The sequence below is a fragment of the Punica granatum genome, chromosome 3 (assembly GCF_007655135.1).
Source record: "Punica granatum isolate Tunisia-2019 chromosome 3, ASM765513v2, whole genome shotgun sequence".
Classification (NCBI taxonomy): Eukaryota; Viridiplantae; Streptophyta; class Magnoliopsida; order Myrtales; family Lythraceae; genus Punica; species Punica granatum.
This window is the reverse complement of record NC_045129.1, coordinates 30,930,112-30,955,647: the sequence shown is the minus strand read 5'-3', so window position 1 is coordinate 30,955,647 and position 25,536 is coordinate 30,930,112. Positions and strand designations below refer to the sequence as shown.

The following is a 25,536-nucleotide window of genomic DNA, read 5'->3' as shown; positions in this document are numbered from 1 at the left end:
TTCTAATTTTAGTAAATTTATTATATTTATCAAAAATAAAATAAAATTATAATAACATATAAAATAGAAAATGAAGCATGGGTACCAAATACTGTTCCGTTTTAAATACCTTGTAGAGTGGAATCAAAACAGGAGTCGATTTTTACCAATCTCTTATGGTGCATTTAGTTTCAGAGTTAAAGTAACTTTGATTTTGATTGTGAAAAAAGACAAATGATTGTGTAGTGTATTGAGTTAAAGTTAAAGTTAAAATTTTTGATTTGGAAAATGTGTATTTTTATTTGTAGTGTGTTGAGTTGAAGTTAAAATTAAAATTTTTGTGATTTTAATTGCGAAACCAAACGGAGCATTAATTTTTACGCGAACATTACTCTAATTTAGTTGGATCTACCCAGACCCTACCCTAACGGGTAAATTTTTAGTAGCTCCAAGTCTATACAATACCCATGCAGACCTCTACATCCGGCTACGGGGCGGCGATGGTGGTCGGTGGTAAGAACACCACCTCTGCTCCCTTTTTTTTTTTTCGGTGTATACCATGGTATTTGAAAGTCTAACGAGTTCCGACTAATCCAATCGAGCCCGGTCGGCCCACTAAGAGGTAAAAACTCTCTCACCTTGGATTTTCTCTCTTTACAAGACTCGAACCTGAGATCTTATTTAAAAGAAACAAGTATCAAATTGATTGAATCAAGTCACATTGATCATCTTCCCTCTGATCTCTTATTCTTTTTCTCTTCTCACTCTTTGAAAAGAGAGAAAAAGAATAAGAGCCACGACTGTTCTAGATGAGATCACCTACGAATTGAGATACATTTTACAACCTCATTTGAGATAGTGGTGATTTTCGTAGCCACCACCTCCCATGATAGCATGGCTGCCTTCTTTCTCTCCCTCTCTCAGTTCAATTTCCTCTTATTCTTTTCTTATTTTAATTTTCGATTTTTTGATATTTTAATCCCCAAAATTGAAAAAATATCAAATAAATTGTAAATGACCTTAAAAAAATTGCGTTTGCCGTATTTACACAAAAATAAATTTTACGGTCCTAAAAAGAAACACTCAAATGTAATGTGCAAAATCAGTACATTTCCTTTGCTTTTTTTTTTTACGCTCAACAATCAATGATTGTCCATTGATAATAAAAATGAGTACAGATTTAAGAGAAGATTACAAAAATAGAGAAAATACAGTAGATCTTCGAGATCATTGCAAAGAAAAAAATAATGTGGAAAAGCACAACAATGAGCACAAATACAATTGAATAAATCTTTGAAGTTGTTGTATGTCTATTTCCGACCCTTAGAGTTGAACTGTATATGGCCCCGAACAATGCCAGGAAGCGGAGCCGATTGCAAACCATATAAAGCTGCTACTGTGCCGAAATAAAGGAGCAAAGCCAAGAGGGTTTGGAATCGATACCCGGCACAGGGACCCTTTACAGATCACAGCTTCATATCTAATCTATCAAATCAAATCTTAACAACCCAAACCCTCGATAGTCAAACCAAAGCATCCGGACTCATTCAATCGGTTCAAACTAGTGATTATCGTTAAAGACAATCAGATCAAATTAGTTAGGATACATGATAGGTTCAAATCAACGATTATCGTAGGGGAGCCGAGACCTACAAAACAAAACGACAAAGAGGCAAGCCACAAAAGCTTTTTACAAGCGTGGTTCAATAAATCAAACTAAAGCTATAATTCTTTCATGTGGAGGGGGGGGATACTGTCACAGTGGGAGGCAGAGAAGCAACAAACAAGAAGTCGCCATCGGGGGGTGAAGAGGAAGTCCGAATAGAAGGATCGGTGAGGAGCGGGGAAATCGGGTTTAATTCTAGTCGGGTCCGGTTGGGATCAGAAGTCGGTCAATTTCGGCAGTCGGGTCGGGTTTGGAAGTCTGACTCCACCACCAATCGAAAGAGGACAGCAGTCAGGCAGTAGGTTGCCTCCAATCCAGAGCTCCACCACAGGAGCATGCCAGCCGCAACCATTCTCCACCGCAAGGCTAGCCAGAGAGGAAGAGGGCGCAGAGGAGAGGAAAACCCACCGTCACAAATCATCCATCGTGCTTTTCCTATCAAAATATATAGGAATATAATGAGTCAAAAGCAGAATTAATATTTTGCATACATCGGAAAGCATCACTCACTATTAAAAGAGAAAAGCCGTCTGTCAAACCTATTGTCACCTTTTCCGTTGATCGTGCTTTAATAAATAAAATCGTACTACAGTTATAGGAGCTCGGCGACGAGAGAATAACCAGCCAAATGCCCCCCATGCACGGGCCAAAAACTAAAAATGGGCATTCAAAGATTAAAAATAAACAATTATATTATTTCTTATCATGTTAATACATCCATTTTTTTTAAATGAAACATAAACATAAATACATCCTGTCTGCATGTTACTATTTTCATTTCTTCTTTTTTTAATTTCCTTTTCTTTAATTTTTAAATATGTTTTTTATTTTGGTGCAATCATGTATACAGGCTAGGAGATGCTTGACGTCGAAGAATACATTATTATTGCACCATACCTATAAAAAAAACATTATTGCACCACATATGACTTGCAATAATGTTGACCAATTGATGTTCCCCAACACTGTCCTATCTGTATCTGAGTGTCGGTCAGCTTATTATCTAAGAACCGCTCTCACTACGCATATTGATACAAAACTATCAACTTTGGCAGGCCAATTATATACAATCTGGAACAAGTCATATTCGAATTACTCTGCATGTGTAATTATATATGTTATCATGGGGGAGTCAGGTACGACTGTACGAGCTACAAGGATCAGGAGCACTTGAAGGGTGTAATCGAGTTGAGTTGAGCTACAATATGCGTACGCTTGAGCTCTGCTAGCTTGGCTGAAATTCCCTAAGCTCGAGCTCTCAAATGTGGGCTCGAGCTAGGCTCTTCTATTTGATTAAGCTAGATATGGGCCGACCTCACTTTGGACCAAGCCCATTAAAAGCTTCGTTAATGATAGCTCAGAAAATGCTAAATGTGGTCCGACGGTGATTAGCTCAGAAAATGCTAACGGTGTTAGTTTTCAATTGGCGAAATATAGTTGATAGCAACATTTTGGTACGAACCGAAACTGGAAATTATTCACATAATAAAAAACACATGCTCACAAGGAATAACCATAACCCTTCATATATACGTGTACTTATTATTTGTGTCCCAGAAATATTTAAAGACCTTCAGACATTGAAGAACCAACTTAACTAGGAGGATACCAAATCTAAGAGAGGCCGTTCGTCCCGATCTCTCATTATTATCTTATCTGTTGCATACGAGCTCACAATCGTGATCCCCCATTAGATCTCTTTCTTAGTTTCAAACTGGCCATTAATCTATCAGTTAGACGTGCGTAGCTGAAGGTGGTGTTGGGTGGCGTGGGTGCAGACCCGACAGCCTTCCGGCCCCTCTCGGAGCGGCTGTGCTCGGCGAACTTAATGCTCCCATGGTGCATGCCCTTCTGCTTTTCCTCAGCATTGTATTCCGACTCATAGTAGCATTCCTTGGTGCCCTTAACGATGTCCTTGGACGGCTTAGTTAACATTCCGCCCAACTGAGGGAAGTGCACGAGATTGAAAGGCATCGTGCAGCACATGATCACGATCTCCATGTAGAAGAGCCCCGTCGATTTGGAGTACTTCGTGGTAGAGAAGAAGATGAACTGAGTCACGCCCGAACTGAAGTTCCCACCTGCCCCTGTGAGGCCCGATATGATGCCGAGGGACCGCCTCGAGATGAATGGGATGATCCCGAATGTGGCCCTGTACACAGCTTGGGCCCCAATCAAGAACAGGATCATGGCGAAGACTGCAAGTGGGAGAGTGTCGGCCTTGCTGACCACATGCAGAAAACACCGCCCAGGGTCTGGAGGATCCACAGGACACACAGGCGGCCCCTCATGCTGAAGTACCGGGCTGCCACGTCAGACATGTAGCCACCAAATGGGCGGGCAACTATGTTGGCCATACAGAAGCTGGGGGCGATGATTCCGGCAGCGTGTAGCTTCATGTTGAATCTGCATTCCAATGAGAAAATCAATAAGGTCAGAACTCAATTTCTTGCATCCATATTCGCAATGCGAAGGATCGCAACAAGTTGCTGCATCGCCTCCACTCGGGCCCTCTGGAGGGAGAATAGCTAACCTGTCATAGAAATACTCAGCGATAATGTTGTCGGTCGAGAGCTCTACTCCCATGAGTATCCGTACAGGAGAACAAAGATCCATGTCCTGTAGTTTGTTACGGCATACCACAGCACCTGAAAACATTAAAGACATTATAAAGTCAAGATTTTCGGCGCAACGGAATTATATTAAGATTACTAAACAGAGCGTTATCAAGCATATGTTTACGGTGACACGAGTTCGGGAGCAAGAATTAATTAATGACAGACCAACCCTTGAGAACTTGTCTTTGGCCACATCACCCTTCTTTTGTAAGGCACCCAAGCTGCCGTCAGGCAAGTCCTGGCCCATGGTTAGGACCAGAAATCCCCTCATGACATGGAGCCATGCTGGGATGAAGAATGAGATCCTCCAGGCTGTGAATGGGGTGGAACCGGTCTTCTTGATCAGCGCGTAGACCGAAGGCATTATTAGCTGGGTCACACCGCCCCCCATGTTCCCCCAGCCGGCTGTGGTCCCGTTCACCAGCCCAATGATCTTGCTGTTGAACATGGTGCTCATCCAGTCAGGCACGACACTAAGGTTGCTAGCGAGAAACCGATCATGAACCGGACCACAATGCACCCTGCTGCATCTGCTACGAACGACATGCAGAAGACAGTCAGGGCGGATAGCATGAGGAGGAAGGCGCACCCGTACCTCGGCCCAGCAGGTCGCAAACCACTTCCATCGTGAGCCAGGAGAATATGCTCCCCAACACCGAGGCCACCCCAGCGTTTCCTATATCGCTCTTGGTGAGGTTAATGTTCTCCCGGATGATGGGGATGAGAGGGGCGGCAGCGAACGTGGAGACAAAGCAAGTAAAGAAGGAGATTCAGGAAAGGTGGAACGTCCTCCTGTGGGGGTTGGCGAAGGAGAAGAGCTCGAACACCTTGGCTTTGTGGTCGGAGTCGACCGGCAGGTCAAACCCGGCAGTCCTGTCGGTGGGGACTATCGGGGGTTGCTACAGAGAATGCAAAGCTTTGCTCCTCGCCGGTGACGTGCATGGAGCTTCTGGGAGAGCCTTGAACCTCGGCCATCCGATCCAAAATCGATCAACAAAAGAGAAAATGTTAAAAAAAAGTGAATTTATATTTAACTTAAATTTATTAATTAGAATATTTTGCAACCAAAAAATTGGTGAGTGAGAAATTCACGATTATCTATACATTATGTAAAACTAACTTGAAATCAATAAATGCTCTAATAATGATCAATACTCCTATATATTTTTATAGCTGAAATGTATATTCTCGGCCCAGAGGTGAGTATTCTCAAATTGGCCCATGAGCCCTGCAATATTTGTTATGCGGGCTTACACATGCGGGTTCCATTAGTTCAGTGAAGTACTTAACATGCCAAAATCATACAGATGGAGGACTGTAATGTGATTTTCAAGAATATATAAGCAACGATGAGAAGGAGAGGAAGAAGAAGCCCTGTTACCAAAAAAAAAAAAGTCTAATCTCTAAACAGCAAAACGACTCCACGTCTCCTCTGAAATTGAATCGTCCGTCGAGAAGATTCATGTTGATCGGTGCATACTCTTCTGTGCAATCGATGAGTCCTTTCACGGTGAGATTTGTGCATTGTAATTAATTGTCTTATCCATGGTTTTCAGAATCGTGATTCGAATCGTAGAATCTTCAAAGGGGGTCCTATGATTTCGATTCAGGGGGGTGACTCGGAAAATCCAAAATCGAAAGTAAATCGAGCTGTGAATCGCGGAATCGCGCCGATTCTGTGATTCTGGATTCAGCCCAGACTCAGGCGAAGACCAGGCCTCATTCCGGCCCTCGGGTGAAGGGCAGGCCATAGTCGAGCCGAAGCTCAGCCCATTGACCCTGAGCCCGACTGATTCTTTTTTTTTTTTCCCCCTCCTTTTCCCTTTCTTCTCCGGCAGTACCCTTTCTCCCCGAGTCCCCGACAATTCTGTGCCCTAACCCACTACCCAGTCTCCGATTCGTCCGACTCTCCGACGGTCCGAGGTGAAGATTCAGCCATTTCTTCTTGTTCGGTTGTTCCGAGTCTCCGACGAGCTTCGTGAGTCCGTAGTTTCGACTTCCGCTCCGCCCAAGTTGTTCCGACTTCCAAGCTTCAACCAGACCAGTCCAAGCTGACTCGGCCCGAGCTTCAACCGCCCAAGTCTCCGACAAGCGTGAGTCCGTAGTTACGACTTCCGCCCAAGGTGTTCTGAGCTTCAACCGACTTCCGTCCAAGCTGACTGTGCCTCGACCTCAAACCGCCTAGCGTCCAGGATATGATCCAAGCTGACTATGCCTCGACTTCCGTCCAAGCCGATCTCTCGGTTCGGTTGCTTGGTCCAGATTCCAGAGTCTGCCCATTGCCTTCGATCGCCCAGCGTCCAGGACTGATTTGAATGAACCCAATGGAAGAGTGCACTGATTTAGTATCTCTGGGGAAGATTGCGAAAGGAGAATTGGGTAATCGGATTCTCATGGACCTCATTATCATGGCATCAGCGCTCGCTTACGAGTACTCAAAAGTCATTCAGAATGTTGTAACTCTTCACTAGAAGGCATGCCCAATTCTATATATCTTACCTTGCAGTCTACTTAATTTTTTTATTTTTGTTTTGGGATTGCTATATTTTACGGTTCTAACGTTTGATGCTTGCAGAGGCACTTCGTTCATTTTTATGACTGCTAAAATGGTAAGGGAATGAACTGTGGAACTTCTCGTATTGAATATATAGTAACCACCAGGTTCTGGTTATTTTCCGTTTATCATCTGAAAAATGGCCTGATAGATTACCAAAAGGAAATGGCAACTCAAGTGTTCATAATGTGCGATAAGCCCGAACTGATTGAATGAACAAGGATTGATTTTTTTTGCTCAGAAAAGTATGCTACATATATATATATATGCTTTTTTTTTTAATTTTTTTAATTATAGGTAGAATTTTACGATTCACGATTCGAATCGCGATTCACGATTCTACGACCCTCGACCGATTCTACCTAGAATCGCGATTCTGAAAACCTTGGTCTTATCTATTACTTCCATGCTTCACTGCTCAGTTCATGTCCTATCAGAGGAGTGATTTTAATTTATTTTACTATGGACTCTGTACTAATTTGGTTAATCTAAGTTTATTTTACTTTGAACTTTGTACTGACTTAGTTAATTTTTTTCCGATTTGATAATTACAGGAAGAGAACGCCAGCAACTGAAGAGCAGTATGCTCTCCTTGATAACTATTCTTGCACGCATTTAATTTTAGGGCGAATAAATTGAAAATCTACCATCCAAAACTGGCCAACCAATGTGTGACTAATGACTTACTACTATTTCTTTAATTGAAATGTCAATTAATTGTCCCACAAATCATAGATTAGGTATTCTCTAGATAGGGACTCTTGCAAATTAGGATAAGGGGAATAAAATCCTTCCGCCGCTATGATCATAGACATGGTCTCTTGAAAATCCTCTTCCATTGTCATGCACGTGCCTTCTGAAACAGGTATTAGCAGATGTTGCTCTTGGGGGCTTCCGACCTGATCGAATACGCTCTCAGTGGTGTTTCCGGAGCTTGTCTCAGTGTCATTGGACCAAAGCCTTGCTAGGGGAACCGCAGGGTCATTGTATTCTTCTGATGATGCTGGCTCGGTAGTAGCAGCAGTACTATTGCTGCTGCTGCTGCCGCCACTGGCCTCTTGGGCTGCCACTATGTTCGAATTCTTCGGTGAGTGAGCTGCAGCTGCTTCTTCTGATTTAGAATGCTTCTTTAGGCGAGCGTTCCAGTAGTTCTTTATTTCATTGTCTGTTCTTCCATGAAGTTTTGCTGCAATAGCTGCCCATCTATGAACGAGCATGAAGAATGGCGGCGTCACTCAAACTTGTTAAAACTGCATCCCACATATTTGTACTAAATTTAGAAACGAAGCATTCACCTGTTCCCCAGCTTTCGGTGCAGTCTGATAATGGTTTCTTCCTCTTCTTTGGTGAAATTTCCATGCTTGAGATTGGGCCTCAGATAGTTCATCCACCGAAGTCTGCAACTCTTTCCCGATCTCGACAAACCTTATACAAGAAAGAAAGAGACAAAAGCAACAACAAAATCACCGGACAGAAAATACCGGGACACATAGTACTCATACAATATGAGCTGTTTCTAATTAAAGAAAGGTAAATGCAGAAAAAAGACTTTGTCAATAGGACCTTTCAATATATATATATAAACAATGACGAAGAGGTTCTTTGTAAATTGATGACAGACTTGATGTATTGGATAGGAATGGACCTACCGGCAGGTTTCGCCATGTGATTCCAATTCCAGATACCGTATCGCTTGATGTAGGCTATGAGTTTCTGATCCTCCTCGCCGCTCCATGCCCCTTTCTTCAGTCCAACATCTTTATCAGCATCATAATCAAGAGAACTTGCCATTGCCCTTCCTTTGATTTGTTTCCTTTTGGGTGAGAACTGATGACTACTGAGAAGTCCTCAATCGCCTTAGTTCTGAAAGGAACAAAAAGATATTTATACGCCATCCGAAAGTTTATTTTATCATTTTTTTGGATAAGTATGCCTGATATTTTTGTTAGTAATTGTTGCAATTATATTTTATATAAACTTCTATACTTTATGTATACCCAGTGCTGGAACACTACGTTCCCAAGCTTTAGGTAATTTTTGGTCAAGCATGTGCAATTAGGTATTATATATACTTGTATTACATTAAATATATATATATATATATATATATAATGTAGACACTTGTATTAGATTAAAAATGAGCTAACTGATAACAGGAGGGCTAATTAAACTAGTTATTAGAAAAAATGTTCATTTCTATAAAATTGTCAATGGACTTATAAGCGATTCAAGCGCATTTCTACTCAAAAACTTGAACTGATAAGTTGTACTATCCAATCTCATATAAATTCATTCAATTTCTCATTAAGTTTTCCAAGTGAGATTCTAAATCTCAACAATTTGCCAGAAAGGAGAAGGACTAAGAGGCGGAACATGTGCAGGTTTACTAATTTAATTAGTCCTATATATATATATATATATATATATCCTATACATTTATTACGAACATATAGTTGCGTCAGCATTGGTGATGTAAGGAAGGGTGTAAGCCATACATGATAATTAAAATGAGTTTCAGTCAAATTGATAAAATGAGAACACAACTTCACCTAATATTTTGCTATCAACAATTTACCAAATATGTTGCTATCAACAATTTACTAGTGCTCATTAGTTTCGTCCCGTTTCTCTTTTTTGAGTTTAATAAATTTATTCATTTACTTAGTTCTTCAGGTTTCCTTTCCACTGTCTGTTTGCCAATCCTGGCTGTGGCTAGCCCCGGAATAGTGTTCATAACTACAACTAAAGTCAACCAATGAAGCTAGGGAACACGAGAACCACACAAGGACTTCTCCAGTCCAGGTTGTCAAAGTCATACTTGCAATGTCTCGAATGGCTCTTTCGTCGTTGACATTGAGGGTGTCTTTGGGAGAGAAGGGAGATTGAAGGATATTTATATGAGAGTTGCTATATAAATCCCTCCATTTACCTGTTGGGGAAATGGGTGGAGAAGATCGATTCGGAAGCGATGTGGGGTTAACACGATAGGATTTGAGGTGCGAATGACGCTTTTCAAATAGAACTATTTGCCCCCACACAAAGTTGTTAGAGGGTTAAGGCAAAAGTCCTCTCGGGATACAACGAAGCCTTATGAATTCCTTTAACTAGCAAAATCGAGGAATTCCCTAATTCTCACTCTGATTTCTGGAATTTTCTTAATATAATTTGAGCACTATAGTGTCTCTATTTATATGCACTCAATGGACATTATCGAAGAGTCAGAATCCTTCGTATTTGACGTAACTCTTAGATGGAACATCACCCATGGATAAACAATTAATGATCTTACATGAACACTTAGTTAATGTAGACACTTCCATATACATTACTTGTCTTGCACTCAAATGTATCCATTGAATGAATGAACCTTCACTTCGTAACCCGAATTCGTCCAAGTACTCATGAATCACACTAAGTGACCCATTAATAAAATCCAATGAATTTGCAATCTATAATTTCTAACAATCCCCCACTAGATTGCTAATTCCAGAATACAAGTACACAACGATCATGCATAAAGAAGTGGTGTCCGCAGATTGAACCCTTCCTTAGTGCAAACTCTCAAAGTATCAACAAAGTGATTGGTGGCTAGTCGCTTGAACCATTATTCTTAAAGTCAATACCGGAAAAGTCGCACACATAATCGTAAAGTATTCGAGTAAGAGTTTATTTGCTTTAGCACCGTTATGGCCATGTGCTCATCCCAATTCATGAACATGTACAAGAGAAAAAACTATAAAGAAAACTCTCGTTGAAGCGGCACCACTTCATGTCCATATAGGTGGATTTCATGACAACTAATGTCCATCCATTAAGAGTAAAACTCATCCTCCTAAAACTCAAGCACTAAATCCTAATCTTAGTGCACAGTGTCATTCGATAACTTGTTATTACCCTTTGAACCTCAAAATTAACTTTTGGATAGAATGAGGTAGGGTTCCCATTATCAATCACGCGATTAGAATGGTTTTAAACCCATCTTAGCGGTGGTACTCTTAACCAAATCCCTTGACAAACCTTTCGTCAATGGGTCCGCTAAATTGTCAATTGACCTAACATAGGTAACAGTTATCACGCCGTCCCTAATCAATTGTCTCACATACTCATGTCTCAAACTTATATGTTTAGACTTTCCATTATACACTTTATTGTACGTTCGAGACATGGTGGATTCACTATCACAATATACGGAAATGGCGAACCTACGTTGTGGCCACAACTTTATATCTAGCAAGAGATCTCTTAGCCATTCCGCTTCTTTGCCGGCAGCCGCCAATGCTATAAATTCAGCCTCCATGGTTGAATGTGAGATACAAGTTTGTTTCTTGGAGGCCCAACTAATGGCTCCACCTCCAATCGTAAAATCCATCCCGATGTGGACTTATTGTCACTTAGACTCGTAATCCAACTTGCATCTGAGTAACCTTCTAGTACCGCGGGATAATCACCATAGAATAATCTCAAATTTTTGGTCTTCCTAAGATAACCAAGAATCCTACAAATTCCTTTCCAATGATTGGTACTAGGACAACTTGTAAATCTCGCCAATTTGCACACAACAAATGCGATATCGAGTCTGGTGCAATGCATTGCATACATCATACTTCCAATCGCGCTAGCATACTCTAATTGCGCTATAGCCCTGCCATTATTCTCACTTAACTTGAAGTTCGAATCGAATGGAGTGTTTGAATTCTTGATATTCCAATGTTTGAACTTCTCTAATACTTTTTCGATGCAGTGAGATTGGCTTAGTGCAAAGCCCCTTTCATGCTTTTGCACATTTATACTTAGGATTATATCTACCTCGTTGAGATCTTTCATTTTAAAATTCGAAGCTAAATACTCTTTGGTCTCACGAACACTTCCAAATCCGTCCCAAAGATCAACAAATCGTCCACATAGAGACAAATAATTACACCGTACCTATCGGTGAATTTAGTGTAAATACACTTATCCGCACAATTATGCGAAAAACCATATGACAAAATAACCGAGTCAAATTTCTCATGCCACTGTTTAGGCGCTTGTTTCAAGCCATATAATGACTTGATCAATTTACACACCTTTTGTTCATTCCCGGGAAGCACAAAGCCTTCCGATTTCTCCATGTAGACTTCATCTTTGAGATCACCATTCAAAAAGGCAGTCTTAACATCCATTTGATGCACATGTAACTTATAGATAGATGCAAGTGCCATAAGGACTCGAATGAAAGTCATCCTAGCCACTGGTGCATATGTGTCAAAATAATCTAGGCCTTTATTTTGCCTAAATCCTTTTGCCACCAATCTAGCCTTAAAAGTCGGAGAACCCCTGGTTGGGTTATTCTTCCTTTTAAACACCCATTTACACCCGATATGCTTCGATCCTTGAGGAAGATCAACTAGGACCCAAGTATTGTTGAACAATATTGAATCCATTTCATCATTGATCGCCTCTTTCCAAAATGCTGCATCCCTAGAAGCCATGACTTCACCATAGATTTGTGGATCACCTTCCACATTAAGCATTATGGGGATCTTCCTAATTACGGATTCTCTATCTCTCTCAACGAGATACGCTAGATATTGCGAGGAAATGAAATCGGGACCAAAGTCCTTTTCTTTTCTCACACTTTGACTTTTCCTCGGCTCCGTATCCTTATTGTCACAAAGACGTCTCTTGTTTTGATCACTTGAGATCATTAGTTCATATTCTTGTTCCGAATCCACTGAATCGTCGGAAAACTTGCTTTCAATGAATACAACATCTCTCGTTTCAATTATCGTATTTGACACCAAGTCAATAACACGATAAGCCTTAGAATGTTGGGCATATCCAATGAATACACCTTAATGGCTCTTGGTCCTAATTTTGTTCTCTGTTGGTCGGGAACTCTATAATAAGCCAAACACCCCCACACTTTGAAATAATCTAAGTTTGGCTTCCGACCCTTCCATAACTCATATGGAGATACCTTGAATTTTTTCGATGGTATCCTATTAAGGATATGACACGCAGTCAATAATACTTCACCCCATAGGTTATATGGAAGTTTAGCATTTAACAACATCAAGTTAACCATATCCACTAAGGTACGGTTCTTTCTTTCCGCCAAACCATTTTGTTACGGAGTATACGGCGCGGAACACTCATGTACCACGCCTTGTTCCTCACAAAATACATCAAATTTATTGGAAAAGTATTCACCACCTCTATCACTATGAAACACTTTGATTTTCTTCTTAAACAAATTCTCAACCTCATTCTTAAAACGTTTAAACATGTCAAAAGCCTCGTCTTTACTCCTCATGACATACACATAAGTAAATCTTGAGAAGTCATAAATAAAAGTGATAAAATATCATTTTCCACCTCTTGTTAGAATTCCATTTAATTCATAAACATCCGAATGGATCAAATCTAACACTTGTGCATTTCTTTCACACTTTTTAAGAAACGGTTTCTTAGTAATTTTTTATTGAACACAAATTTCACATTTATCCACAAGTTTATCATCACTTAGATTGATGTAACCATTATTTTGCATATATTGTAAAGTTTTAAAATTAAAATGTGCTAAACGCGCATGCTACAAAGGATAAGATTTAACAATATAAGTAGAAGAATTAGCTTTATTCATATCAATGCTCAACTTGAACATGCCCTCGCTACAATATCAATTTCCCAAATACATATCATCCTTAAGCAAGACTAACTTATCGGAATCTTATATAACCTTGAAACCCTTGTTGAACAAAAGACTCGCGGACAATAAATTCTTTCTTACATCGGGAACATGTAACACATTGATTAAGGTCAATTTCTTCCCGGATGTAAAGTTGAGTTCTACCGTCCCTTGACCGAGTACCTTAACCGATTGATGGTTGCCCATAAGCACCTCACGGTTTGCCACTGGTTCATAGCTCTTGAATTGTTGTCGGTCGTTACACACATGGAGAGTAGCTTCGGAGTCGAGCCACCAATTATAGGCCTTATTGGTCATGGCTATGTTGAGTTCGATAATCATACCAATCTCCAAGCTCTCGATTCCTTCCGTAACCATGACCACTAAGTCCATGTCCTCAACTATATTGGCTTTGGAAGTTGTGGCATCTTTATCCTTTCTGAGAAGTTTACAATCCTTAATGTAGTGTCCTTTCTTATTGCAATGATAGCAATCGCGAGACTTTCTCTTCTTGTCTTGCGTGTCTTCGGTCTCGGACGTAGCCTTTTGCTTGCCTTTTCGAGAGTTCTTGGACTCACTCACATGGTTCACTTTAGAACCTTGGGGAAGATACACCGCATCGCGCTTCCGAGTTTCATCTTCAATACACAAATGCCTAAGTATTTTTTCCATAGTGAAGTCCTCCGCCATATGCAGGAGTTTCTTCCGGTAATCGTTCCAAGACGAGGGTAACTTTGAGATGATAGCCCCGACTTATAGCGATTCCGGAATAATAACTTTTAGGTCACGAAGCCTGCTTACAAGGATTTGTAGTTCATGGACTTGATCCATGATAGGGACACTATCGAGCATTTTGAATTCGAAATACTTCATCATTAAAAATTTATCGGTACCTTGCCGCTCGGTGTTGTATTTCTCCTTAAGAGCTTTCCATATCTCCATTGGGGACTGCATCAACATGTAGAGATCGTACAGTCGATCGGACAAAGTGTTGAGGATGTGTCCACGACATGTGAATTTGTCTTCCTCGCGCTTCTTCTTGAGTTCGGCCATCTTTGCGATTTCCTCGAGGGTTGCATCGGGGGCGGGATCCTCCAAGGATTGCAGGTTCGGGTCCAGAATGTACGCCACATTTAAGACGGTAAGGAGGATCAATATCTTGTCCTTCTAGCGGTTGAAGTTTGTGCCGTCAAATTGATCGAGTTTCACGAACTCTTGGTTCATCACTTTGAACGCGGTGGTAGCCTCCGTCGCCATCTCAAAATAGTTCTCTTTGATTGTTGGGGAAATGGGTGGAGACGATCGATCTGGAGGCGATGTGGGGTTAACACGATAGAATTCGAGGCGCGAATGACGCTTTCCAAAGAGAACTATTTGCCCCCACACAGAGTTGCTAGAGGATTAAGGCAAAGGTCCTCCCGGGATACAAGGAAGCCTTATGAATTCCTTCAACTAGCAAAATCGAGAAATTCCTCAACTCTCACTCTGATTTCTGGAATTTTCTTAATATAATTTAAGCACTATAACGTCTCTATTTATATGCACTCAATGGACACTATCAAAGAGTCAGAACCCTTCGTATTGGACGTAACTCTTAGATGGAACATCACCCATGGATAAGCAATTAATGATCTTACATGAACACTTAGTTAATGTAGACACTTCCATAGACATTACTTGTCTTGCACTCGAATGTATCCATTGAATGAATGAACCTTTACTTCGTAACCTGAATTCGTCCAAGTACTCATGAATCACACTAAGTGACCCATTAATAAAATCCAATGAATTTGCAATCTATAATTTCCAACATTACCTTCATCGATCGTCGTCCCTCTCTATTCACTTCTCTTCCTCCCGAACATGGGGTAAAGGTGCCAGAAGAGAATAATAGTAATTAACGTCGGACAAAGTTCAAAGAACATGGAAAAGAAATTAGCTTAAATGATCTGATTGAAGACGAAAGAGTAACTAAAATGCCACTGCTAATGGAAAAGTAGGCACATACTCGTGCACTGCGCTGTAAGTAAGATCATTAACAATTTTTTTTTTAAATATTATTTAAATTTATAATATAACAACGGATGTCATAATTTGACTTAGATTAATATAAAAAAAACTCAAAAAATTTAGAAAGATGAGAAGTTATTAAAATGTAGTTGTCACCTTTAGCCACTTAAAATTTGTATGTAATAACTGAAAACCAATTCATCGATTGATTTTTTTTAAAAAATATAATATGATTTATGACATTATATATGTATTAGGAATAATCATACTTCTAAGTTTGCAAAATATTCGATATTTTTTTCTCTTGAGGCCAAAATGTTTGTTAAAATGTTTATAAGGCCTTTTGACTTTTTAAAAATTTCACAAATTAAAACCTACATTCTAAAAATTATAAAAAAAATTAAAACATATCAAATTTTATTTGGGTACTGGGGGTGGGCGCATTCCTGTTAGGGGTAGCGCGCCCACCATGACCTCCACCCACCCAAGTTGAGATACCAGAGATTCGAGCTGGGTGTTGCTGCTAGCTGCCACTGCCGCTTGTTTAGGGTCGCCGATGGACTGAAAGGTCACCGTCGACCATAGATAGGGGTTCAACACACAATACTCAAAATAGAGATCCATAGGTCGATCTCTGGGATCTCGATTTGGGGTTGTGGGCTATCATCAGAATGGCCACCACTCCCTTTATGGGTCCTAGCGATCCTGGCCGAGTGTTGAGGCGGTCGCCCGCGACAACATTCAGCCACTCAATCTCTTAACTCTAGTTTCCTTTTGTTTTTATTTTTTTTGCCTTTCTTTTTCTAAAGTTGTTTGCTTTTTGTAAATTTCAGATTATAAGTTTTATTTTTTGAAATAAAATAAAAAATTAAACGTGCAAAAGGGCTTATTCAAACACTTTAAAAAACATTACGACCTTATATACTCAAAATTAAATGTTATTATCTCATCGGACCAAAGTGCCAAATATTTTGGCCTTATTTAGTAGTTATCTCATTAGATTATAAATGAACCGATCACTAACTGCACTGGACTAACTTAATCTAGTCATTAAATAAATTGATGATTTTTCAGAAAGGGGGAAGGCCTAAGGGGCAGAACATGTGCAGGTTTAGAACGTTAATTAGCTATATCTTAAAAATCAATAGACGAACATCTAGTTGCGTCAGCCTTGGTGATGTAAGGAAGCGTGTAAGCCTACCGATATAATAATAGAAACAAATAATTAATCAGCACATCTACGGTTCTCATTGATGAGAAAGGTCTTGAACCCTTTCCCTTAAATTATATGATAGCTGATTCCGGAGTCATTATTCTGATCATGATTCTTTGTTTTTTTTCCAAATTTAAACAGAGCAACTGCATCCATGCCTCTATAGAAAGAAAAACTGCCCACATATTTAAGGATGTTCTTAGTGAGGGCAAAGTGCATTCGGGAGAAAATTTCTCGGTTAACCCTAATAAAGATAAGTATGCTATTGTCGTTGTTGCATCTTTATTCGACAATTTTGATAAAATAATTAAAAAATGACGACAAAGTCATTCCTCACCAGGGTTTGAGTTTGTAAGCTTTGAGGAGTTGCACAACCGTTGCGGTGTAGAAGTCTTGACAGGGAAATGACTTGAATAATATATCTACGTATGTCTTTTAGTTAATTCACTATCATATTGATAGGATCCATCTTGTTGTTTTTGTATTCCATCTAAGATATTATTGGAGAAATTGTAGCTGTGAGTCCTATTGAACAAAGAACCACCGATGAAGGGAAGGTTAACTCAATGATCATTGAGCTGCAAAATTTGAGGTGACTTATGCGTAATTTATATTATATGTTCTACTTTACTTTGTAGCAATAGTTGCTCAATATAACTTTTACTACAGTGGCAATAAGGTCAACATAACCCTCTGGGATGACTATGTGACACAGCGTCCACGCGAAAAACCTATCACAGATCCGTTGATTCCGTAGAATACCGAAATTACGACCTTTAATCTCCTATTGATTCTTCGAATACTTAGGAAATCGATATCCAACTCGAATCGAATCCGATAATGGGCGAAAGAGCACGGTAACTCTAAACTTTATTAAAAAAACAACAACTGTTTAACCTTAGGGTTTACATCACTTAAATAAGAATTAAAACGCCTAAATTACACGAAAGACATAAACTTTTCTTAAAATTGTAAAAACGCTCACATAACATAAAATGCCCGTTTGAGGCCTTAAATGATAGAATTCGGCCTAAATCTCGTCTTTTCACGTTGTGAGTTGTGCTTCGGAGGCCGTTTTTCTCGAAACAGGGTCGTCAGAACCTGTTTTTCTCGAGATACCGATTTGCCACGTTTTTTGCCGCATCACTATGTCACATTGTTTAAGGAAATAATGAAAACACAAGAATCTCAAGTGAACGTTGCTATTTTTTCCTCCACAAGAGTCAGCTTAAGTCCTTGCAACTATACGTGCATGACGGATCAAATCACACATGGAACCTTCGGAATCAGGATCAAATCACAGATGGAACCTTCATAATCGGGAAGAAGAAGAAGAAACATATTCTTCACGTTCATAAAGTTGATACATAAAGAGAGTTCAATGCAATGATACTCACATTTAACTCAAAATTAAGAGACATTGCGCTTGAATTTTTATAGTTAGATATTCTGTGCTCTTGCTATTATCCTCTTCTCCTGCCCTTATACTCTTCGCCACCCTATTCCCTCTAAATTAATTCCCTTACTATCGAAAAACTGCAAAATATTCAGAGTTTTGATGAAGTTTGATTCTCGTTGTGGGATTACCGTGCCTCTTTTTTAGCTATTAGAAATTTTATTTTATTGTACTGGATTCATCGATCTCATTTGCAACCGGAAAAACTTATCTAAAAATACCAACCTTATCCCAATCAAAATAAAAAGGAAATATTTTGTATACATAAAGAGAAAAAGCTTGGCTTTCGAGTCTTATTGATGCATGGTAATAATGTACTTTCGCAGCTACATACTTTTCTATATAATAACTGCTACATCCAGTACAAGATGCTTGCACATAGCATACATACCCACGTACGAGTTGTTCTTCCTGGGTACTCTATTACTTGTAGGATATAGTGAGTGCGTAATCGCACTACGTACGACATTATAATTTGTGTTTAATTTCTTTTATGATCTTAATTCATCAAAGTCAAGTAAAGCACTGCAGAGGAAGTCCGGCAGTAGCAGTGCCGTTGATCCCGAGAATGTAACGGCATAGGTCATAAGCCAAGTTTAGGATCTGGCCATTATACCTTAGTGAAAGTCCGGGCAACACGAGAAGTAACTGCGGGATGGTCCTGATGCAAAGGCAAGTGGTGGCGTTCTCGAGGTTGACCGCGGCTTGGGCTATGTTCTGGAGGCCAACACAGCACTCACGGGAGGGGGAGCCGATCTGAAGATTGATGCCCAGCAAGTTACTGCACGCACTGATGTTGGTTCTCACACTACCGCAATTACCACCAAGTATTACCGCAGCAGCCTCAGTCCTCGTCACGAGCCCAATGAACAAAAGCAGAAGTGCTGCATTGAGCACAAATCCGGCTATCTTGTGTGTTCCTTCCATGAGGATTTGCTGTGATATGATATTTATCAGAAACTTTGTTGATTGGTGTGAGGTTAGAGTGCAAATATGGATGGGATTTTATAGTTAACTTATGCTAGAGTACTCCCTAGGTCATGCTCAAAGGCGCGTACTTTGCCTTAGCTAAATCTATGATTATAGTTTTAAGGTTTAGCAGCCCACAATTTCTTAACTAATAAGTGAAACCTGCCAAACATATTTATTTTTCAACGATTTTTCTTCTCTTTTTTGGAAAATTGATGTTTTCAGTTTGGCATCAATTTTCAGCGCAATAGCCAAAGTCTTAACTAATAACTAATAATCAACATGATACATATCCCGGATAACATGTACGAATTGTGATCATAGCGAGCTCTAGGATTTGTATGTGATGTAATCAACTTTTATTATAGGAAGTTGCATATAAGATTTGCCTCTCACATCAACCAATGCAAAAGAGCGCACTCTTTGTAAAGGCCGGTAAGCGGAAGGCAAGTTGATAACGATATATATTTTTTTTTAGGTAAAATCTATCGAATAGTTCCCTGGGGCCCATACGACAGCCCAAAAACCCATTAAATTTTATTTTAAATGGTGTTGTTGCCAACAGCATTCAGTAATTTAGCCGTTGAACGGGCGAAAATTTGGCCATTCAAAGGTCAAATTTCTTTCTTTTCTTTTTTTTTTAATTTACTATAAATTTTTCCTAAGTTTTCCTAATAATCCATGTCAATTTCACTCTGAATTACTCCTACCTCCACCTTCTTCTTCTACGAGCAAAAAGGAAAAAAGGCGGATCCAAATCAGTTTCCATAAAATCCGAATGTTCTCGGGTTTTACTCACAAAATCCGAACTTCCCGCAAAATCTAAATTCCCAAAATCCCAACTCTCATCCAAATCCTAATTTTCCCCATGCAAATTATCATCATCCATATAATTTCTCCCCAAATCTTAATTTTCCCTATCCAAATTATTATCATCCCAACTCTCATTACAGATTTGCGGGTTCACCATCCCAAATTATGGGTGGTACGGGTTCGGCATCTAGACGTGCTGGTGGATTCAATTAGTCCCCACTTTCGGCACCGGGAGATTCATGACTCACTCCAATTTCAACCGGCGGCCTAGGGGGTATCGACCTCAACAAAGATCATGTTCAAGCTCAAGACCCGATTGGTTGCACTAAATGGTAGTGGCAGAGGATAATATGCTTATTAGTGGGTGGCTACTGCATGGGAAAGATTCGGTTGTCAGCGACAATCAAACCGCTAATTAATTCAGGGACAAAATCCACGAGTTTTACTGCGAACATAACACTGCAGCCTTCACGAGGAAAACTGAAAACTCCTTGAAGCAACGCTTATATAAGATCAACAAAGACGTCGCCAGCTTCAATGGCTTTTACGAGACTGCTGAACGTCATTATCAAAGTTGAGCAAATCAGGACACCGTAAAGGAGATGGCATATACGCCATAAAAAGGTAAGCACACTTCAAAATTCACTATGAAGTTGGCATGAAATATACTGCGAAAGGAACCGAAATGAAGAAAACTTCATTATCCAGAAGAAAGTTCATCGAAGCGCACGAACCCAAATGCTTCTAGGGGGCACTCGACATCATCGAACCCCGACGAGGATACACAGGACTCTCTACCTCGTCCAGAAGGTAGAGATGCAGCTAAGAGAAAGAAGAAATCCTCATCAAAATGTAAAAAGGTTCTGAGCTCGATGAGGCGGTGGCAAATCTCACAACCTGATGTGATTCGAGAGTGTCTAGGTATGAGGAAATGAGGAGTATGAAGGCAGGGGAGTTCGAGATGAGGAAGGGGGAGTTGAAGGCCAAGAAGGAGTTAATTGCGGTAAATAGAAGGTTGGCCAAAACGGATGATAGGATATTGTTGATGCAACTCCTTAGTGCAGACACGTCTGCCATGGTTAAGGCCGCACGTGCCATTCATGAGCAGTTTGCACAAGATGCTGTGGTAAAGTTGTTTCCATCTATTTAGCTATGTAGTTGTAATTTATGTTTCAATACTAGTAATTTATGTTTCAGTCGTACTTGTAATTTCTATTTCAATCTTAATTGTAATCTCATCTATTTAATGAAATTTAAACTTCGCTAATAACATGTCTTATTAGAAATTACTAATTAATCTAAATTTGAAAAACTAGCGGTTGCAAAGCAGACGTTGAAAAGTAGATGTTAGTTGTTTCAATCACTTCCTCTCTATAAAATGATTTCAATTTCATATGCACTCACTTATATCCTCTCGTCTCTACTCATTTACATCCTCTCAAACTACTTATCGAACATCCATCCTCTAAACATGGCTGGATATTCTGATGATGGGAGCATAACTTCTCTTTGGATCCCTCGGATTGGATGGAAGACGAGTTCTTCGATGATACAAAAGAGCAAGTCCTTGAACTCTTGAAGCAGATGCAGCGGGGCATGTGTGGGGAAAGCTCTTCCTCCTGACCCAAAAGGAGGAGAATAAACAAAGGCCGTATTGTAGGACATGAACGCCTTGTAGGCGTTTCTTCGCTGATGAGTCGGTGTACCCTCTTGAGAGTTTCCACCAAAGATTCTGAATGGGACGTCCTTGTTCCTTTACATTGTAAAGGGCCTCTCAAATCATAATCCATATTTCCAACAGAGGAGAAACTTGGGATGTTATTTTATTTATTGTAATGAATTTAAATTAATTTTTTATTACTGATTTAAATAATATTAATAATTAACTAATTATGTTTAATTCATTTAATTAATTAAAACTATTATTAATATATATTAATAATATATAATAATAGTTATATTCATTTCATTAATATAATATGCATGTGGGCTCGGATAAAAGACTTAGGATAAGAAACCCGCATTGGAGTGGGTGTCTATCTTTTTCAAATGTGGGCCCTAGTTTAGAGATTTAAGTTTGGAGACACCATTGCACATAGTCTAAAAGTCAAATTTTTTTCATAGCAATCTTAAATTGAATGCTCAATTTGTCTAATTAGAAAACCATTTGCAATGTAATAGGCCTTAAAGCTCACTAATTTTAAGGGGACAAATTTTACTTGCACTAGGGTTCAAATTTTATTAAAAGCATGTCCTGGTCATACCTAAGTCAATGTCCAAGTAAAAATTAGTATTTGTCAACAAGTTGGTGTAATCTTGCGCCTTACAAAAAAAAAAAGGTCATTTCTTACTTTACAAATAAATAAATAAATAAAGACTACTTAAATTGGTGATCCATTAAAATAAGTTTTTTGCTAATGACGCTTCGTTTTATGTGATTGCTTGTTCCCTTAAAAGTAAGGTCTTGAGTCTACCGAAAAAGGAAAAGTAAGGTCTCGAGTGCGGGTAGTTAGCGGGTATTAATGTGATTAAACAGGAAATAGATGAGATCGTATCGATCTATTTAATTAGTTCATATCGCCCGGATTTCCAATTTCCTGTTGATATTATACTAATATTTGATATTATTTATTTCTAGTTTAGTTATTTTATTGAGCCTATAAATAGGTGAGTTAACATGTATGTCATTGAGTCAGTCCAAATAATCTACTCCGTTATGTGATTTGTGAAAATCCTACATCCAACCAAACAAATAAGTTCATATGTAATCATAATTCGATTTCATACTAATTCATGTTACCTACTCATCTCATTCATAAGTAATTCCATTACGTTGAACGAAATGTAGCATAAAGAACCGCAATATCTCTATGCCAGAGTACAAGGGGAGAACCATTCAGAGAGGGAAGCCACATGGGAATTGAAAGCTGAGATAAAAAAAGAAATATCTATATCTCTTTAACATATCATGTAAGTGATAATTTTGAAAAGAGAAAGTAAGATGTGGGGACTGGATTTAAATAATGATCGAAAGCTTTATTCAAAAGAAAGGTAAAGTCTAAATGGAGTATTTTTTCGGTGTACCGGAGCCCAATGTTCCCAAGTAATCCGGGTGAGTCTAAAATGAGTCATTTGCTGGAAAAGCAATGGGAAGAGAAAGAAAAGAAACGGGTGAAAGTGAAAGAGAAACTGATAGAGAAGAACAGGGTGAGTCAAAGTCATCCCGAAATGACGTTTTTTCTGGAACCGCTCGCTCTGTTTTAGGTAATGATACTTATATTAGGCAAGGTTGACTCTTAATTTTAATTGGTGTGGTTGCGACCACGGCTATAAAAAGGGAACGAATTGAGAGGCTCAATTTGAGTACATGGCTCTAGTGAGTTGTATGGAAAGTTTGTTAATACTCTATAAATTAAAAACCTAAAATTATAAAAACCTCTAAAAATCCTAAACCCTAAAACCCAAAACCCTAAATCTTAAAACCCTAAATGTGTTTGGTTTTAGAGTTGAGTAGAGTTGAGTTTTGATTTTAATTGGATTGTAATGATTGTGTTGTTGAATTATGAGAAAAAATGTGAAAAAGTAATGAATAGTTGAGAGAATTTAGTATTAAAAATTGAATTGAATGATTAAAAAAATTGAAGAAAAATTAAAAAGTAATAATTGTACTATTAACTTTTGTTGTATAGTGAATAGAGTTAAAGTTAGAGTTCAAATTTTAAAAATCGACCATAAAACCAAACGGGTCAAATTCCTAAACCTCTAAACCGTGAAATCTAAAAATCCTTAAGAGTGCAAATGGTATAACACATAAATTATCAATATTTGTCGGATTTAATTATTTGTAAGTTGCCCTGTTCATAAGAATTGTTTCTAAAAATACTAACAACTTGTTTGGATTTAGAATTAAAATTTTACTCTACTTAACTCAATTCTATTCTTTTACAAATTTAACATTATAATAATTACTGTTTTGTCTTTTTCTTTCTTTTAATAATAATATCTCACTCATATTTTTTTCTAACCATTTTTATAATCAATTTTTTAATAATAAATTTCCTATATACTTTAGATCTATATATACATACATATGTATATTCTCACACATCCATATATTTTTCAACATTTATAATTGAGTTGAGTTAAATTGGTCAATTGATGTTACTCACAACCTTGGCGTATCTTCTTCATGTAATAATTTTTAGGTGAAGGGGGTAAAGTTCTTTACATTGACTCGGTTTAATCTTATACGTGGAAATTATTGAATTGAAACCTATCCCAACAACATATAAGATTTTATGCCATGAAAGTAGCGATAATTTATTATGAATTTTGTCAAGACAAGCTCGTCTTAATAAGTTTATTGTGACAATAGAACGTATGGTCACAATATCTTATAATTTATATTGACAAACTTATATATTTGATCAAATATAATTATTGCATTATATAATGTTAGTTACAACGTTCATTGCGTCACAATATTAAAAATATATATATACATATAAGTTAGTAAATGTATATGCATATTGTGTCACAACATACGATATTTAACGGAGTGTATATATGTGTATATTCTTTTCCTTTATCCGTTTTCTAGAGGAAGGGCCGCGGGTATGCGCATGCTAGTAGTTGCTGGATATAGTGAAAAGACGGCTAATTATTTATGAAATAAGTTTATAGATGATATAAAATGTTTGCACTAATTAACGAAGGTTCTATAAGGAAATTAGTTGTTTTAGTTTACTTTTAATTTGTGGCCACATATTTAGCTAAGGTTTATTCCTTATTAATCCTATTTCGGTTAAAATTCTTTTGATTCTCGTAGAGGTTAATGATGTGTTAGGGAATAGTTGGATATCTATTTAGCGCTTTCAAAAAAAAAAAAAAGATTCTCGTTGACGTGGTTCCAGAAACCGGGGTGCCTAAACTCGAGTATGGAAGAGGGGTGCTTAATCCCCAATATAATTAATGGGTTTCTGATTTTCCCTGTCCTTTACATATACGTATCTATCTATATCTGTATCTACATCTATATCCTATATAAACCGAAAGTATTTTGAATTCGTTCGGAGAATACCTTCATTTTTCATACTCTTGAGTTCCTTTTCTATTTTTTAAAAGCGTTAATTAATAACAAAAAAAGTACAAATTTTTTACATTTTAACAATTTTAGTAATTCATCCAAAAAAAAAACAATTTTAGTACCAACTTTTTTCCTCAACTTAAAAATGTACAAACTTTTGATTTGATACCAATTCTAGTATTGCGTCAAATTTTAAGTTAATTTGGACGGAATCGAAGCTACAGAGGGCGTTGGCTACTTTGATAGGGGGGAAGGCGCCGATGACCCCAATCAGAGGATGATGAAAGGAGTCGTGGCTCCACTCGTTGAAATCGGGAGAATCCCCAGTCTGAGGGTTCTCTCGATTCCGAAGGTGGAGACCTCGATACCGGCCACCACCCTCCGATTGGGGTCGCCGGCGCACTCCCCCCTCCCGATTGTGGTCATCGACGCCCTCTTTGGCCTCAATTCCGTCTAAATTAATGAAAAATTTGATTTCGCGCTAGAATTGTTATCAAATCGA

At 38.6% G+C, this 25,536-nt stretch overlaps 1 protein-coding gene and 1 pseudogene across 1 annotated transcript; both read right to left on the bottom strand.

Annotated features, from left to right (window-relative positions):
- Nucleotides 1-3,175: 3,175 nt before the first annotated feature.
- LOC116201349 lies at nt 3,176-5,238 on the bottom strand (annotated as a pseudogene).
- Nucleotides 5,239-7,389: 2,151 nt separating this feature from the next.
- Nucleotides 7,390-8,724, bottom strand: LOC116201423 (myb-related protein 305-like). The gene is made up of 3 exons (XM_031532665.1): nt 8,467-8,724; nt 8,113-8,242; nt 7,390-8,020 (listed from the first exon to the last, which is right to left on the bottom strand). Exons 1-3 carry the CDS (start codon nt 8,606-8,608, stop codon nt 7,531-7,533), a joined length of 762 nt encoding a protein of 253 aa, XP_031388525.1. The 5' UTR covers nt 8,609-8,724; the 3' UTR covers nt 7,390-7,530.
- Between the last annotated feature and the right edge of the window lie 16,812 nt (nt 8,725-25,536).

Bases quoted from the DNA above. Each gene is read 5' to 3' on its own strand.
- LOC116201423 (XM_031532665.1), bottom strand. From the start codon at position 8,608: ATGGCAAGTTCTCTTGATTATGATGCTGATAAAGATGTTGGACTGAAG. The intron at 8,243-8,466 runs GTAGGTCCATTC...TTCTTGTATAAG, and splicing joins TCACATGGCGAAACCTGCCG to GTTTGTCGAGATCGGGAAAG. The intron at 8,021-8,112 runs GTGAATGCTTCG...GCTCGTTCATAG, and splicing joins CACCGAAAGCTGGGGAACAG to ATGGGCAGCTATTGCAGCAA.